Source organism: Lepidochelys olivacea (genome assembly GCF_965140295.1).
Source record: "Lepidochelys olivacea isolate rLepOli2 genome assembly, chromosome: 21".
NCBI classification, from domain to species: Eukaryota; Metazoa; Chordata; order Testudines; family Cheloniidae; genus Lepidochelys; species Lepidochelys olivacea.
Window position 1 is genome coordinate 16,221,060 of NC_140431.1, and position 15,344 is coordinate 16,236,403.

The 15,344-nt window shown below is 49.5% G+C and overlaps 1 protein-coding gene and 1 pseudogene across 6 annotated transcripts in view; one reads left to right on the forward strand and one right to left on the reverse strand.

Moving 5' to 3' along the window:
* Window positions 1-601, forward strand: LOC311511085 (ciliary microtubule inner protein 2B pseudogene; annotated as a pseudogene). Its single transcript has one exon. The product of its transcript is annotated as a ciliary microtubule inner protein 2B pseudogene (transcript).
* A 12,648-nt stretch (window positions 602-13,249) lies between these two features.
* INAVA (innate immunity activator) overlaps window positions 13,250-15,344 on the reverse strand; it is a 37,307-nt gene continuing 35,212 nt past the window's right edge. For all 5 annotated transcript variants that reach the window (XM_084611067.1, XM_084611066.1, XM_084611068.1 and 2 more), the window contains exon 10: window positions 13,250-14,798. In XM_084611067.1, coding sequence (XP_084467193.1) covers window positions 14,706-14,798 — 93 coding nt within the window. In that variant the 3' untranslated portion in view covers window positions 13,250-14,705. The remainder of the gene's footprint in view (window positions 14,799-15,344) is intronic.

Here is a 15,344-nt window from a genome sequence, read left to right on the forward strand (position 1 = left end):
GTCCGGACCCGCACCACGGCCCCGGGATTCATTCCCAGGGCCCAGAACCTCTTCGCCAAGACCTACCCCGAGATCTGCAAGGAGTGACTTTGCCAGGCAGCAGCTGAGAGCCGCAGGCAAGGAGCAGGAGCTGCAGAACGCAGGGTGGCTGCCCCAGGGCACCAAGGGCAAACTCCTCACCACCAAGTACAGGACTCCGGTCCCGGCAGGCCTGGCAGCAGCTGCCCCGTATGTATCGCCCTTCGCCTTCCAACCGCAGGGCTCCCCCTACTCCATGGAGGACAACAACCCCCACAAGTGCTTCATCTCGGGTTTCACCGGCTTTGTGCCCTGTGCCCGCTTCCTGATTGGGGCAGGCTACCCGCTGACTCCCCACCACGCCCTGGTGGAGTTTGGCCAGAACAGAGGGAGCCAGCCTGAGGTCGGGAAAGGCAGCACGGTCCTTCCTCCGCTGCTGAAGTCGTACTCCACAGACATGGGGCCGCTGCCCCACTACGCAGGCTACGTCCCAGGCTACAAGTTCCAGTTTGGCCACACCTATGGGCAGCTTACCCACAATGCCCTGGGGCTGAGCACCATGGAGAAGCAGATGGCTGACTAGCAGCCTGGGCTGGACCGGTTCCTTCCCAGAGCTGTTTGGAGCCTGCCCCGCGGTGTGCACGAGCAATAAAGAGAAGGAGCCACAAAAAACAACAACAACAACAAAAACCAGTGACCAGACACAACTCACTCCTACCTGCCCCCAATGGGTCTCTTCAAGAGATATCTCCCTATTAGGCACATGAGTAACACTGGCAGAGAGTCTGGAAGCCCTGGGTTCCCTGGCGGTTGGTGGGACTGCCTTGGGGCCACAGACCCTGGGAGCCAGGCTCCCAGCTCCATGGAAAGGAATTGGAAGCTCTGAGCCCCTGCTTGAGCCAGGGCACTCAGGGTTTCTTGGCTGCCACTCCACAGCGGGGAGCCTGGCTGAGCTAGGAGCCTAGCCAGCTTGGAGAGCCCTAGCTCCAACCGAGCTCTGGGGGCTGGCAAGCTCCCTGCTGCAGATCAGGGAATGTAACAGCTGTGAGAACTCCTCCTCCAGCCAGGCTCTCCGCTGTGGGGCTGTCCACCCTGCAACACCAGCAGTTTTCCATGGAAACCTGCCTATGTTTTGTTGAATCTGCAACACTTTGAATAAAACATTTTGCTCCAGCAAATTGGCATTTTCCAACTAAACTAAGTTTCCCACTCACCGTACTTGGAAGCCCTGTCAATCCTAGACACATTAATTACTAGTGTTACAGCAATTGCTATCAATGGGTCAGCTGCACGGGCAGCAGCAACAGCATGAGCACTAGAGCAGACAGGCTGTCTTAACCACTGTATCTGGAAAACCATCTCTGAGCGATTTTCCATGACCTGGTGGTAATAACTCCTTTGAGCCCTGCCTGCGTTCGTGCCTTAGTACCTGTTGCTGCTGGACCATTCGTCATAGTGTAGAAACACCGAGGTGGATGTCACGTTCACGAGGGGTGTTCTGGTGCAGTTTATTCCTGGCCTGCTCCTCACAGGAGTCTCAAATCTCTCCCCAGTTGCACAGAAATGATGGACTGAGAAGTAGCTTGTGTATCGGTTGGGAGTTCTTACTGTGCGAAGCAGCTGCCAGGATGCGAGGTTCTAACGTAACACAGCAAGGCAATATGGACTAGTGTGGAGAAAGCGCTACATCGGCGACCGTTCCGACGAGGGTCCTTTGACTCAACCGTTGATGGATACTCCGAAACCCCACCCCGAAACCCGACTACTTGTGAGGAAGACCGACGAGCGTGACGGCCTCTCGTTGTCCGCCCCTATGGAGGAAGGCGACCACGGCTCGGGGGAGTCACCGGTGGACAAGGTGAATGGAAAAGACGTCGCTCAGATAAATGAAAGATTAAGAAGGGACGGTCGAGGATGGGGTGTAGTGGGGTTAGGAACCGACTCGGGGTTGCGTAAATCTAAAAACAAGCAGTGGGGGGGCTTACACTGTTTATTTTCTGAAAAATTTCTCAACAGCTCGACAATGCCTTTCTAGAGGCCTTTGAGACTTTACACATAAGGAGCCCTGTGGGAGTAAATATGTCATGCATCAGCTGTTTTTGCTCATGTCTGAGACACAGATCTCAAGAGGAAAATCCAGAAAAGGACAAAATGGAAGAATGAACCAGCTCAGACTCCCTAATGGTAGGGGTCATGGCATCAATTTTCACAGGCGGCTGTAAAAGGTCGTGTTAAACCAGGCGAGTAATAAAATTTGTCAGTATGAATGTGTCCCCTCCATACTCGTGTTCGTAAAAGACGGTACCAGTAACAGTCATGTCTACGCAGATGGTTCTGTTAAAGAAAATATATTACACTCCTGGGGAAGTTGGGAGTTTCAGCGGGGTGAACCCTCTTTTTCAAGTGGCTAAAAAGCATAGTAAAACTTTAAACAGAAGACAGGTAATAGCTTGGCCTTCAGACCAGGATGCTTACACTTTACCATCTTTCTCACCCACACCTATGTATTTACTTAAAACACAAAACCTCATAAAATAACCAAACCAATATGCAAAATATATTTACTGGGCTTCATCCATCCACCAGCCGTTGATGCTGGTCAGTTTTCCTTTTCAGTTGTCTCTTTCCCTTTTCTTTTGAGTTTGTTTACCCTCTGGTGTAAGGATCTCTCCTGCCATACTGTGAAGCAGACAACATTATTATTATGAAACGGTCTTGTAAACTTAAGGAAATGAAATACTCATTAGGGTGTTTTTCTATTTAAAAAGTCATAGCTTTAAAACAAAATAATCCATTTTAAGCTGTACAACAAACAGAGGTTTTGAGTTTATTTCTAACACTTTAAAAAAAACACCACCACGAACATTTTTAAAAACACATCTCATTTTGAAGAATAAAACCAAACTGCTTTAAAATCAACTTTTAAAATCCCTTTTAAAAACACATTTTGCACAGAAACTCCCTGTTAGTTTGAAACTCACCAAACCAAGCTTTTGACACGGTCTCCCACAGTATTCTTGTCAGCAAGTTAAGGAAGTATGGGCTGGATGAATGCACTACAAGGTGGGTAGAAAGCTGGCTAGATTGTCGGGCTCAACGGGTAGTGATCAATGGCTCCATATCTAGTTGGCAGCCGGTATCAAGTGGAGTACCCCAAGGGTCGGTCCTGGGGCCAGTTTTGTTCTTTTTGTTCGTTTTTGTTCGTTTTTGTTCAGTTTTGTTCACAGTTTTGCACTTGTGGGGGTTGTTGTCCTCCATGGAGTAGGGGGAGCCCTGCGGTTGGAAGGCGAAGGGCGATACATACGGGGCAGCTGCTGCCAGGCCTGCCGGGACCGGAGTCCTGTACTTGGTGATGAGGAGTTTGCCCTTGGTGCCCTGGGGCAGCCACCCTGCGTTCTGCAGCTCCTGCTCCTTGCCTGCGGCTCTCAGCTGCTGCCTGGCAAAGTCACTCCTTGCAGATCTTGGGGTAGGTCTTGGCGAAGAGGTTCTGGGCCCTGGGAATGAATCCCGGGGCCGTGGTGCGGGTCCGGACTCACCAGGCTCCGGCTGAGCTTGGGGGCGAAGGCGGCGGCCGTGGATGCTGTTGCGAGGCAGATTAAGCACTCCACATCCTGAAGCTTCTGGACTTGGGGGTGGTAGTTTTGGGTCTGCTCCCATAGGTTCCCATAGGATTTGATAGCTGCTTTCAAGTACCTGAAAGGGGGTTCCAAAGAGGATGGCTCTAGACTGTTCTCAATGGTAGCAGATGACAGAACGAGGAGTAATGGTCTCAAGTTGCAGTAGGGGAGGTTTAGATTGGATATTAGGAAAAACTTTTTCACTAAGAGGGTGGTGAAACACTGGAATGCGTTACCTAGGGAGGTGGTAGAATCTCCTTCCTTAGAGGTTTTTAAGGTCAGGCTTGACAAAGCCCTGGCTGGGATGATTTAACTGGGAATTGGTCCTGCTTTGAGCAGGGGGTTGGACTAGATGACCTTCTGGGGTCCCTTCCAACCCTGCTATTCTATGATTCTAATACTTTGCAGCCATATACTTTTTTTTAAAAAAACACACCTATGTTACACACACACACACCAGCAGTTTAAAACACCAAACCAACAGTTTGCAACAAAATATTTTTAAACACCCACATTTATCTCTAGCTTAGGCCCCTGAGTTGCTAACAATTTAAACATTAAAGCCAACTCTTTTAAGAAGACAAACAACCCCATTTAAAAAAACAAACAAAAAACCTCTCATTTTTTGCATAATAAAAACCAACTTTTAAAAACCATTTTGCACAGAAACCCCTGTTAGTTTGAAACACACCATACCATCAGTTTGCAGCCATAAAACCCCAGCAGTTTAAAACCAACGGCTTGCAACAAAATACTTTTCAATACACTCACATGCATTTAAAAGCCAATTGCAGAAAGTTACCTTCTACCACAGGATAAAGGGTTGCTGGCACATAGTTGTTCTGTTCCCCCCCATGTATGTTTGGGCCTTTGGGTTAAAGAACAAGCAAACATTTTAGTTACTATTACCCCAAATACATATGCAACCTGTGTAATACCAGAAGGTTTTTTTTGTTTTGTTTTTTGGTAATTTAACAGTATTAAGCATAACTATAATTCAAAATGTTTTTCACCTTGGCCTGATGGTGAAATGCAGCTTAAAGTTACAGGTTCCATGCTAAACAGATCACACTGCAATAACGATAGGTACCATTATTTAAAAAGGACAGCATGGCCAAAGAGTGACATTATATAATATATATTTTCAGAGTTAAAAACAGGGAGCATACCTCTTCTTGCAGTCCAGCAGCAATTCAATTCATGATAGTTTCTGTTGAAAGAGGATAGTCTCCAAAAAATGGAGGTTTTTATACCATCCTAGCTCTTTGTTTCAAACAGACTTCAAAAGTCTGTAGTTAGCAGGTTGATTCGATCACCACAACTCCGAATTAATAGATACTTAAGGACTGTAGGTCCCTCTCCCTAACATTCCTTTTTGTGGTCTGGGCTGGGGGAATTAAGTTGTATGCACAACTGGGCTGCTTTTGGCTAATTTTTTTTCTTTTTGTTAAAATACATTTTTCTGTAGGGCCTTCTTACAGCATTAAATAGTAAATCACCATACACAAGAATCCTTAACGTTACTGTACCCATTCCTAAGTGTGGGGCCCCTTGCAGCTATCAATGAATGTCTTGGGGCTTGTTTGTTTTTTAAACATGTTTCTTTCATGCTTAAAGTTTGGGGACTGTTTTTGAAATAAAATGGATGTATCACAACCATAGTAAGCACCCTACAAATACCCATAGCTTTTAAATGTTTGATTGTCTTCAGAGCAAATGCTTGTTCTGAAGTATGGTGGAGGTTTGTGAACTCTTGAAACATTTCAGTTTTGGGTTAGACCCTCGTTTCTTTTTGTAAATATATTATTTTAATGACTTTTTGTTGCTAGAAAGAGTGACCCATAGCGTTCAACCTACTCCTGGGTTATATTTAAATGGTCCAATAGCGTCTGTGGACTCCTGAGGTTTTATTTCATTTCATATTAATCAGAGCTCATCATCCTGGATTATCTGGATTAAGTTTAGAAGTGTGAGCAACAAGGGTGATGTCGTGGTGGGAGTCTGCTATAGACCACCGGACCAGGGGGATGAGGTGGACAAGGCTTTCTTCGGCAACTCACAGAAGTTACTAGATTGCAGGCCCTGGTTCTCATGGGAGACTTCAATCACCCTGATATCTGTTGGGAGAGCAATACAGCGGTGCACAGACAATCCAGGAAGTTTATGGAAAGTGTAGGGGACAATTTCCTGGTGCAAGTGCTGGAAGAACCAACTAGGGGCAGAGCTCTTCTTGACCTGCTGCTCACAAACCGGGAAGAATTAGTAGGGGAAGCAAAAGTGGATGGGAACCTGGGAGGCAGTGACCATGAGATGGTCAAGTTCAGGATCCTGACACAGGGAAGAAAGGAGAGCAGCAGAATACGGACCCTGGACTTCAGAAAAGCAGACTTTGACTCCCTCATCCGAGAGTGCTAAAGGAGTTGGCAGATGTGATTGCAGAGCCATTGACCATTATCTTTGAAAACTCATGGCGATCGGGGGAAGTCCCGGACGACTGGAAAAAGGCTAATGTAGTGCCCATCTTTAAAAAAGGGAAGGAGGAGGATCCTGGGAACTACAGGCCAGTCAACCTCACCTCAGTCCCTGGAAAAACCATGGAGCAGGTCCTCAAGGAATCAATTCTGAAGCACTTGGAGGAGAGGAAAGTGATCAGGAACAGTCAGCATGGATTCACCAAGGGCAAGTCATGCCTGACTAATCTAATTGCCTTCTATGACGAGATAACTGGCTCTGTGGATGAGGGAAAAGTGGTGGACGTCTTGTTCCTAAGCTTTTGACACAGTCTCCCACACTATTCTTGCCAGCAAGTTAAACAAGTATGGGCTGGATAAATGGACTAGAAGGTGGATAGAAAGTTGGCTAGATTGTCGGGCTCAATGGGTAGTGATCAATGGCTCCATGTCTAGTTGGCAGCCGGGATCAAGTGGAGTGCCCCAAGGGTCAGTCCTCGGGCTGGTTTTGTTCAATATCTTCATAAATGATCTGGAGGACGGCATGGACTGCACCCTCAGCAAGTTTGCAGATGACACTAAACTGGGAGGAGTGGTAGATACGCTGGAGGGTAGGGATAGGATACAGAGGGCCCTAGACAAATTAGAGGATTGGGCCAAAAGAAATCTGATGAGGTTCAACAAGGACAAGTACAGAGTCCTGCACTTAGGACAGAAGAATCCAATGCACCGCTGCAGACTAGGGACCGAGTGGCTGGGCAGCAGTTCTGCAGAAAAGGACCTAGGGGTTACAGGGGACGAAAAGCTGGATATGAATCAACAGTGTGCCCTTGTTGCCAAGAAGGCCAATGGCATTTTCGGATGTATAAGTAGGGGCATTGCCGGCAGATCGAGGGACGTGATCGTTCCCCTCTATTCGACATTGGTGAGGCCTCATCTGGAATACTGTGTCCAGTTTTGGGCCCCACACTACAAGAAGGATGTGGAAAAATGGGAAAGAGTCCAGCGGAGGGCAACAAAAATGATTAGGGGACTGGAACACGAGTTATAGATTCATAGATATTTAGGTCAGAAGGGACCATTATGATCATCTAGTCTGACCTCCTGCACAATGCAGGCCACAGAATTTCACCCACCACTCCTAAAAAAGACCTCACACCTATATCTGTTATGAGTTATGAGGAGAGGCTGAGGGAACTGGGGATGTTTAGTCTGCAGAAGAGAAGAATGAGGGGGGATTTGATAGCTGCTTTCAACTACCTGAAAGGGGGTTCCAAAGAGGATGGCTCTAGACTGTTCTCAGTGGTAGCAGATGACAGAACAAGGAGTAATGGTCTCAAGTTGCAGTGGGGGAGATTTTGGTTGGATATTAGGAAAAACTTTTTCACTAGGAGGGTGGTGAAACACTGGAATGCGTTACCTAGGGAGGTGGTGGAATCTCCTTCCTTAGATATTTTTAAGGTCAGGCTTGACAAAGCCCTGGCTGGGATGATTTAATTGGGGATCGGTCCTACTTTGAGCAGGGGGTTGGACTAGATGACCTCCTGAGGTCCTTTCCAACCCTGATATTCTATGACTCTATGATTCTATGAACTGAAAAGGAATTCACCAGCCTCAATGGCTGATGGAAGGATGAAGCCCAGTAAATATATTTTGCATATTGGTTTGGTTATTTTATGAGGTTTTGTGTTTTAAGTAACTACATGACAGGGATTGGTCCTGCTTTGAGCAGGGGGTTTGACTAGATGACCTCCTGAGGTCCCTTCCAACCCTGATATTCTATGATTCTATGATACATAGGTGTGGATGAGAAAGATGGTAAAGTGTAAGAATCCTGGTCTGAAGGCCAAACTATTACCTGTCTTCTGTTTAAAGTTTTACTATGCTTTTTGGCCACTTGAAAAAGAGGGTTCACCCCGCCGAAACTCCCAACTTCCCTGGGAGTGCAATATATTTTCTTTAACAGAACCATCTGCGTAGACATGACTGTTACTGGTACCGTCTTTTACTAACATGAGTATGGAGGGACACATGCATATTGACAAATTTAAACAAGTTTTATTACTCGCCTGGTTTAACACGACCTTTTACAGCTGCCTGTGAAAATTGATGCCATGACCCCTACCATTAGGGAGTCTGAGCTGGTTCATTCTTCCATTTTGTCCTTTTCTGGATTTTCCTCTTGAGATCTGTGTCTCAGACATGAGCAAAAACAGCTGATGCATGATATATTTACTTCCACAGGGCTTCCAATGTGTAAAGTCTCAAAGGCCTCTAGAAAGGCATTGTCGAGCTGTTGAGAGATTTTCAAAAAATAAACAATGTAAGCCCCCCCACTGCTTGTTTTTAGATTTATGCAACCCCGTGTCGGTTCCTAACCCCACTACACCCCATCCTCGACCTTCCCTTCTTAATCATTCATTTACCTGAGCAACATCTTTTCCATTCACTTTGTCCCCGGTGACTCACTCGCTGGCAGTGTTGCAGCCAGACAGGGGTTGGCCACCCCTGGGTCACTTCCCAGGTCCCTCTCAGGGTGTACGTGGCTCTGCAGAGGATCATCCTGGTCATTGGGGAAGAAGGCCTCTGTCAGCGCTTGCAGCTTCTCCCCGCTTGGGTCTGTAAATGGCCTTGGCCAGTCCTGGGCTCCCTAGGGGTCTGCAGCAGCCTCCCGGCTCAGGAGCTCACAGGAGGCATCTCTGTCCCTTTCTGCAGCTTCCCATTGTCTCCCCTCTGCTTCTTCTGGCTTGTGTGGGGTTATTTTCATGCTTGTCTGCTGCCTAGCTACAGGGAAACTGCGCAGCTGCATGGTCTAGTGGTTGACACTCAGGAGCAGGGAGTTGAGACTTTGGGGTTCTGTTCCCAGCTCTGCTGTTGTGTGACCTGGGGGAGTCCCTGGCCTCCTTGGTTTCCCTGCGAGTTAGTGGGTGATAATGATCCAGACCTGCTTTTGAACTCTGTGGATGAAAGACCTTTTATAGGGATCAATATAACTGGAGCTTCAGCCACCAGGTGCCTGGGATTTCTTCTCCCTCCTCTTCCTCACACTGTGCTTCCTCATCCCTTGCCAGCTCCATGGCCAGAAAGAGCTCCTGCCCCTCACCCCCATGCATAGCACCTGCTGGCTCTGCCAAGCTCTCTCCCACCATCACTGCCAGCCAGGACTCTGTGGGGGACAAGGCTGTGGTGCTGGCCACAGGGATTGACCAGTACCTACAGGAGCTCTTCCACCACCTGACTTTCAACTGCCAGGACCTCCTGCCTGGATTGGGCTTCCGGCTCCTGTGCTCTGTGCTGGGGCTGGCAGGCAGAGCTGCATCCCCGAGGAGCTGGTGTCCCACACCTTCCACATGCTGTTCTGTGCGACTACTTCTGCCTCAGGCCCCAGCTGGGTGGCTGCCGGTCTGGGTGGAAACGGAGCACGTGGGGAAGCCGATCTGGCTGCAGGCATGCTGGGAGAAGGGCAACTCCTTTGACCTCCCAGGGAGTGGAGCGGAGCCTAGTAGAACCCACATATCCTGCAGGAGACCTGGCTCCATCCTCAAGTAGGAGGATCCGCACAGCTGTGCCAGGGATGGCCCAGAGTGCACGGGTAAGGGGCTGGGAAGGGGAGGGAGCCCAGGGAGACGGTGGCTGGGGTGGGAGCACAGCAGGTGGTTGAGAGAAGGGTTCCATGGGCTCCTTTCTTCTCCTCCCCCAATCCCCGTTCTCTGGCTTTGGCCAGGATTCGCTTCTGACCCCTCCCCCACCCCAGGGTTAGAGACCTAAAAGAAACCACAATACACATATGGGGTGGGCCAGGGCACCCCAATTCTCCCATCCCTTAACTGACAAAGAAGACTTACCTATCCTGGGAACCCCCACTCCTTTATCTAGGCTCCAACAAGCACCTCTGTAGATGCTGCCCAGAGACAGAATATCTAATTCCCCACCTGGGTACAATTGCCAGTGTGTGCTCCCCCTCCATCTGTGCCAAACTGCACCTTCATAGGGGGAGGGGGGCATGCTGGGACACTCTGGGAATGAGGTTTGAAAGAGACTATTCTGCATGAAAACATCATTATCTCTCGAAGCCTCAGTTCCATTCAGGCAGCCAGGAAGGAGTAAGAGTCTGTTTCATAAGCCTGGAATTCCAGAAGTTAGCTGGTTTTTTGGCTGTTCACTTCCTCCTTGTTGGGAAAGGTACAGTCCAGTTGTTTACCGCTGCTTTTCACTGCATTTGTATGCAACAAAAACTCCCTTTGTGTTTATATACAAATCAAAGGGTATAGTGTATTATTTATTGTTTGAAAACATTATTTTCTATGCTCAGTTTTAAAACGTTTTTGGAAGAAACCCAGAGGAATACTGCATTGAGGCCGACTAAACAAATATTAGACTGGATAGGCTAATATGTATGTGTTATCACTGCCCTCTCCTGGAATAGACCAGGACTGCTGAGTTGTAAACCACAGGTCCTGCAAACCCACTAGCTAACAGGGGTTCTCCTTTTGCTCAAGTGGTAGGGGCCTGTGTTTTTGGAGCAAGAGGATCAGGATTTATTCTTGCTATCCTTGTCAATGCTAAGTGACCACACCTAGTACAGCATAAATGACAACCGCCAGGCGCTCAGATACTGCAGCAAAGGTGCTCAGCAGGAGTTACCTGCTTGTACCTGGATAGACAGAACCCTAAAGTCTTAAGGGACCAGCATTTTGTTACAACAGATTGAAAACTCAAATGCAGTTTTGAAACATTATGGTCAGAAAAATAAAGATATTTGAGAGATCTGGGTGAGGGAAGGAACTAAGAATTAAAATTCCAGTAAGAAACTTGAAACAGCTGACCTAAAGCTAAACCCAACAGAAGCCCAGGTTAAAACAGTTCTGACTTTCATATAGTGTGATGGACAATAGCCACCTTTTATTGATGAGTGCAACAGAAGGGAAGACAAAGAACTGTTGTCATCCAGGAATCTCAAAGGCATCGCATCCATATTGCCTTGTTGAGTTACGTTAGAACCTCGCATCCTGGCAGCTGCTTCGCACAGTAAGAACTCCCAACAGATACACAAGCTACTTCTCAGTCCATCATTTCTATGCAACTGGGGAGAGATTTGAGACTCCTGTGAGGAGCAGGCCAGGAATAAACTGCACCAGAACATTCCTCGTGAACATGACATCCACCTCGGTGTTTCTACACTATGACGAATGGTCCAGCAGCAACAGGTACTAAGGCACTAAGGCAGGCAGGGCTCAAAGGAGTTATTACCACCATGTCATGGAAAATTGCTCAGAGATGGTTTTCCAGATACAGTGGTTAAGACAGTGTCATAATCATATAGTTAAGGGTAGCATAAAATCCCTCCTTTACCTGTAAAGGGTTAAGAAGCTCAAATAACCTGGTTGGCACCTGACCAAAAGGACCAATACGGGGAGAAGATACTTTCAAATCTGTGGGGGAAGGTTCTTGCTTTGTGCTCTTTGTGGTTCTCTCTGGGACAGCGAGGAACCAGGGCAGGGAAAACAGATCTCCTGAATCCATACCTGAACTAAGCATCTAAGATTACAAATTGTAAGTAATAGGAAGGAAATGCGTTAGATTATCTTTTGTTTTAGCTTGTGAATTTTCCCCAGGCTAAGAGGGAGGTTTATTCCTGTTGGGTTTTTTTTTTTGTAACTTTAAAGTTTTGCCTAGAGGGGAATCCTCTGTGTTTTGAATCCGATTACCCTGTAAAATTACATTCCATCCTGATTGTACAGAGGTGCTTCTTTTATTTTTTCTTTATAATAAAGTTCAGTTTTTAAGAATCTGATTGGTTTTTAATGTCCTAAAACCCCAACGAGCTGGTCTGTGCTCACCTTGTTAACCTATTTGGTTGGTATATTATTCTCAAGCCTCCCCAAGAAAGGGGGTGAAGGGGCTTGGGGGGATATTTTGGGGAACAGGAACTCCAAGTTGTTCTTTTCCTGAATCTTTGTCTAACTCACTTGGTGGTGGCAGAAGTACCCATCCAAGGACAAGGAAGGATTTGTGCCTTGGGGAAGTTTTTAACTTAAGCTGGTAAAAATAAGCTTAGGGGGTCTTTCATGCGGGTCCCTACATCTGTACCCTGACATGGTGGCAGAGCAGTGGGATGATTTTGAACCAGAAGCACAAACCTCAGGATATTAAAAAAACTTTTTCCCCCCTTTCTTTTGGCTGCTTGGAAAGCAGGGAGGGGTTTTTTTTAGAGGACACTTTTTTTGTTCCCCCAGCCCCTGCTTAGTTCAGCCCCAGCCCCAGCCCCGATCTGCCCAGCTCCCACCCAGTCCCCATCACTCCAGCCTCATCTCTGCTCCTCCTGGGCCTCTTCAGCCCCATTCCCTCAAAGTGGTGGTGGAGAGCGGGGCGGAGAAGCGCTGTCCCATCCCCGTTGCTCACAGGAGGGGGAGGGAGTGGAGCCCTCTGGGCTGCTGGGCTCTGTGGTCCCTCCCCCGAGAGCGGCTTTGGGTTGCTGAGGGGCTGGGGTGGGAGAGCTCTGATTGGCTGCTCTATCCCACGAGGCGGGCAGTTAGGGCAGGCAGCCAGTCAGAGGGCTCACATTTTCTGACAGGCTGGAGCTTCTGGCCCCGCATCAAAATCTCATCATTTGGCAACCAGGCCCCATGATATTCTGCTGCTGTCATGGGGGATCCTGGGGTGGAAAAGGTTGAGAACCCACTGCTCCGGCTGGTCCCTGGGGAACTAAGGGTTAACCTCAGCTCCGACTCCCTCCGCCCCCAGCACAGGAGCTGGGCTGGCACTGATCTATTTTAAGCTTTTCTCCTGCTGCCCATCACCATAGCACCTGGGCACCCTGCGTGTATGGCAACAGCATTAGTCAAGTCCCTAATGGAGGCCCCAGCCCCGCTGGGAGGGGCCTTTGGAAGGCTGGGTTCCTGGCCTAGGACTGAGCTGAATGCCAGGTGGGAGAGCTGCTCCATTCACTACCCAGCGACGTTGCTGTCTCCTGACAAACACTGAGCTCTGGAGCAGGCACCCGGCCGAGGGTCACAGTGGGTTCTCGCTGCTGGCTCCTCCGCTCAGCCCAGCCCCACAAGGCACCCGGCAGCGTTAACAAGCCAGTGACAGCACCACACCTTCCCCAAGAAATTCATGAGACTCAATTCAATGCCTCAAAAATGAAGTCTCAGATACCAAAGGGACCCCAAAGAACAACAGCATTTATTAAAGAAGGGAGCTTGGAATAAATCCAGACCAGCATGAGCCCTTGCTGTTTGGTACAAACCCACAGGGTGGGAACCCAATACTGTACCTTATTGCAAATAAGTTAATATAAAGAAATGGTGCCACAGACACTGTATATCCTTCCTCTGCAGCGTGGGGCACGGGTCACTTGCTGGAGGATTCTCTGCTCCTTGAAGTCTTTAAACCACGATTTGAGGACTTCAATAGCTCAGACACAGGTGAGAGGCTTTTCGCAGGAGTGGGTGGGTGAGATTCTGTGGCCTCCGTTGTGCAGGAGGTCAGACTAGATGATCATAATGGTCCCTTCTGACCTTAGTATCTATGAATCTATGAAAATAAACTCAGTCTGCTACCGTAATTAGTGGGTTAATTTCTCTAGCCTAACACAGAAAGACACCTGGGCAGTTATAAATGCCACAGGGTAGTGAGCAATAGGGGACTGCTGCAGGGAACAGGGAGACACAGCAGGGATGTGCTGGCCGCCCTTCCCGCAGCCCCCATTGGCCTGGAGCAGCGAACCGCGGTCAGTGGGAGCCGCGAACGGCCGAACCTGCGGACGCGGCAGGTAAACAAACCGGCCCAGCCCACCAGGGGCTTTCCCTGAGCAAGCGGCGGACCGGCTTTGAGAACCACTGCTCTAGAGCCTAGAAAGGGGCAAGGCACGTACCCCTGTGGGAGAGCTGCAATGGTTTATGGGACTGCAGCAAGACTAATAGCCAATCAAATCCTCCCATTCCCCAGTTGCCCAAACACTCTGATCTTGACGGCCCTTGCTGCATTCTCCAGGAATGTGCCATTTGCACGGAGGTAGTGGGGTGCTCGGCAAACCAGCAGCTTCTATGCTGAATCAACAAGAGGACAATTCCCTGGCACTGGCCTGAACCAGGACACATAACGCATGACCCTGCAGGTGTCTCTCTATCAACAACATACCATGACCCCAGCAGCTGCTTGCATGATCACAAGGCAACTGCTGCTATTCTTATCAGCTGCATGACACCTGTGAAGCAAGGACGTCTGTCCCTTGGCGAATATCCAGCAGCTGAACCAGTCCAGCCCCAAGCCGCACAGGAGGTTGTGGCCCTAAGCCGGCCCTCCTCCTCTGCTGCAGCCCACGCAAACCCATAGACAGACAGAGGGGAGTTCTTGTGGGAGGAGGCACCCCATAGTCCAAAGAGAAACGCCTCAGAAGGTAACAATGCCAGAATGAATCCAGTTCTTCCAAATGGCAGTGTCCAAATAACATGGTCAGGACTGGTGCACCCGGGGTCCTGCCCCCTTGCTAGCCCCGTCCAGGGCAACCAGCTGGCTTCCTGAGTAAGCCCCTGCGCCCAGGCTCGCTGCCGCCGCTTCTCACCAGCTGGGCGCGGGGCTCTCTTGGCGAGGGCTTGGCAGCAGGCCCAGGCTGGCTCTAGACCTGAGTGATGACCTCCCCATTCTCTGGCACGTAGACCTGCACAGGAGCTCCCTCGGGGGACTGCTTCAGGACATGGATCTGACACACCTGCATGGGCGTGAAGGAAAAAGCCTTTCAGGGCAGCCATCCCAGCCAGCAAAGCAAGAGTGTGACTCAACAGCCAGCCCGTCCCGGCCGCTCACAACCCCTGGGGGTTTGGCACTATTCCCCACCGCACACAGGGAGCAGAGGCCCGTGGGAGGAAGGGACTGGCCCAAAGTCACACAGGGAGCCTGTGCAGAGCCAGGCGCTCAGCCCCAGTCTCCTGGGGGTGCCCAGGCCCCTGCCCCCAGCATAGAGCACCCTGCTTTGACAAGGCCAGCTGCTGCAGGCCTGGCCTTTGGTGCATGGGTGGAGAGGGGCTGGGTGTGCATGGAGTTACCCCAGGGATTCCTTGGCCCTCTTGCTAAGCTCACGGGTGACGTGACCCCTCATGCTGCCCACCCTGCGGTGCTCGCAGGACGATGTGGTGTGCAGGGCCGTGCTCCCCCAGGCAGCGCTCCCGGGGCGAGGACAGCTGCCGGGCTGCGTGTCACTGCAGAGAGCAGCTCTCTGGTTCCTGGCGGGGGCGGTGATGGGAGGAAGCCAGGCACA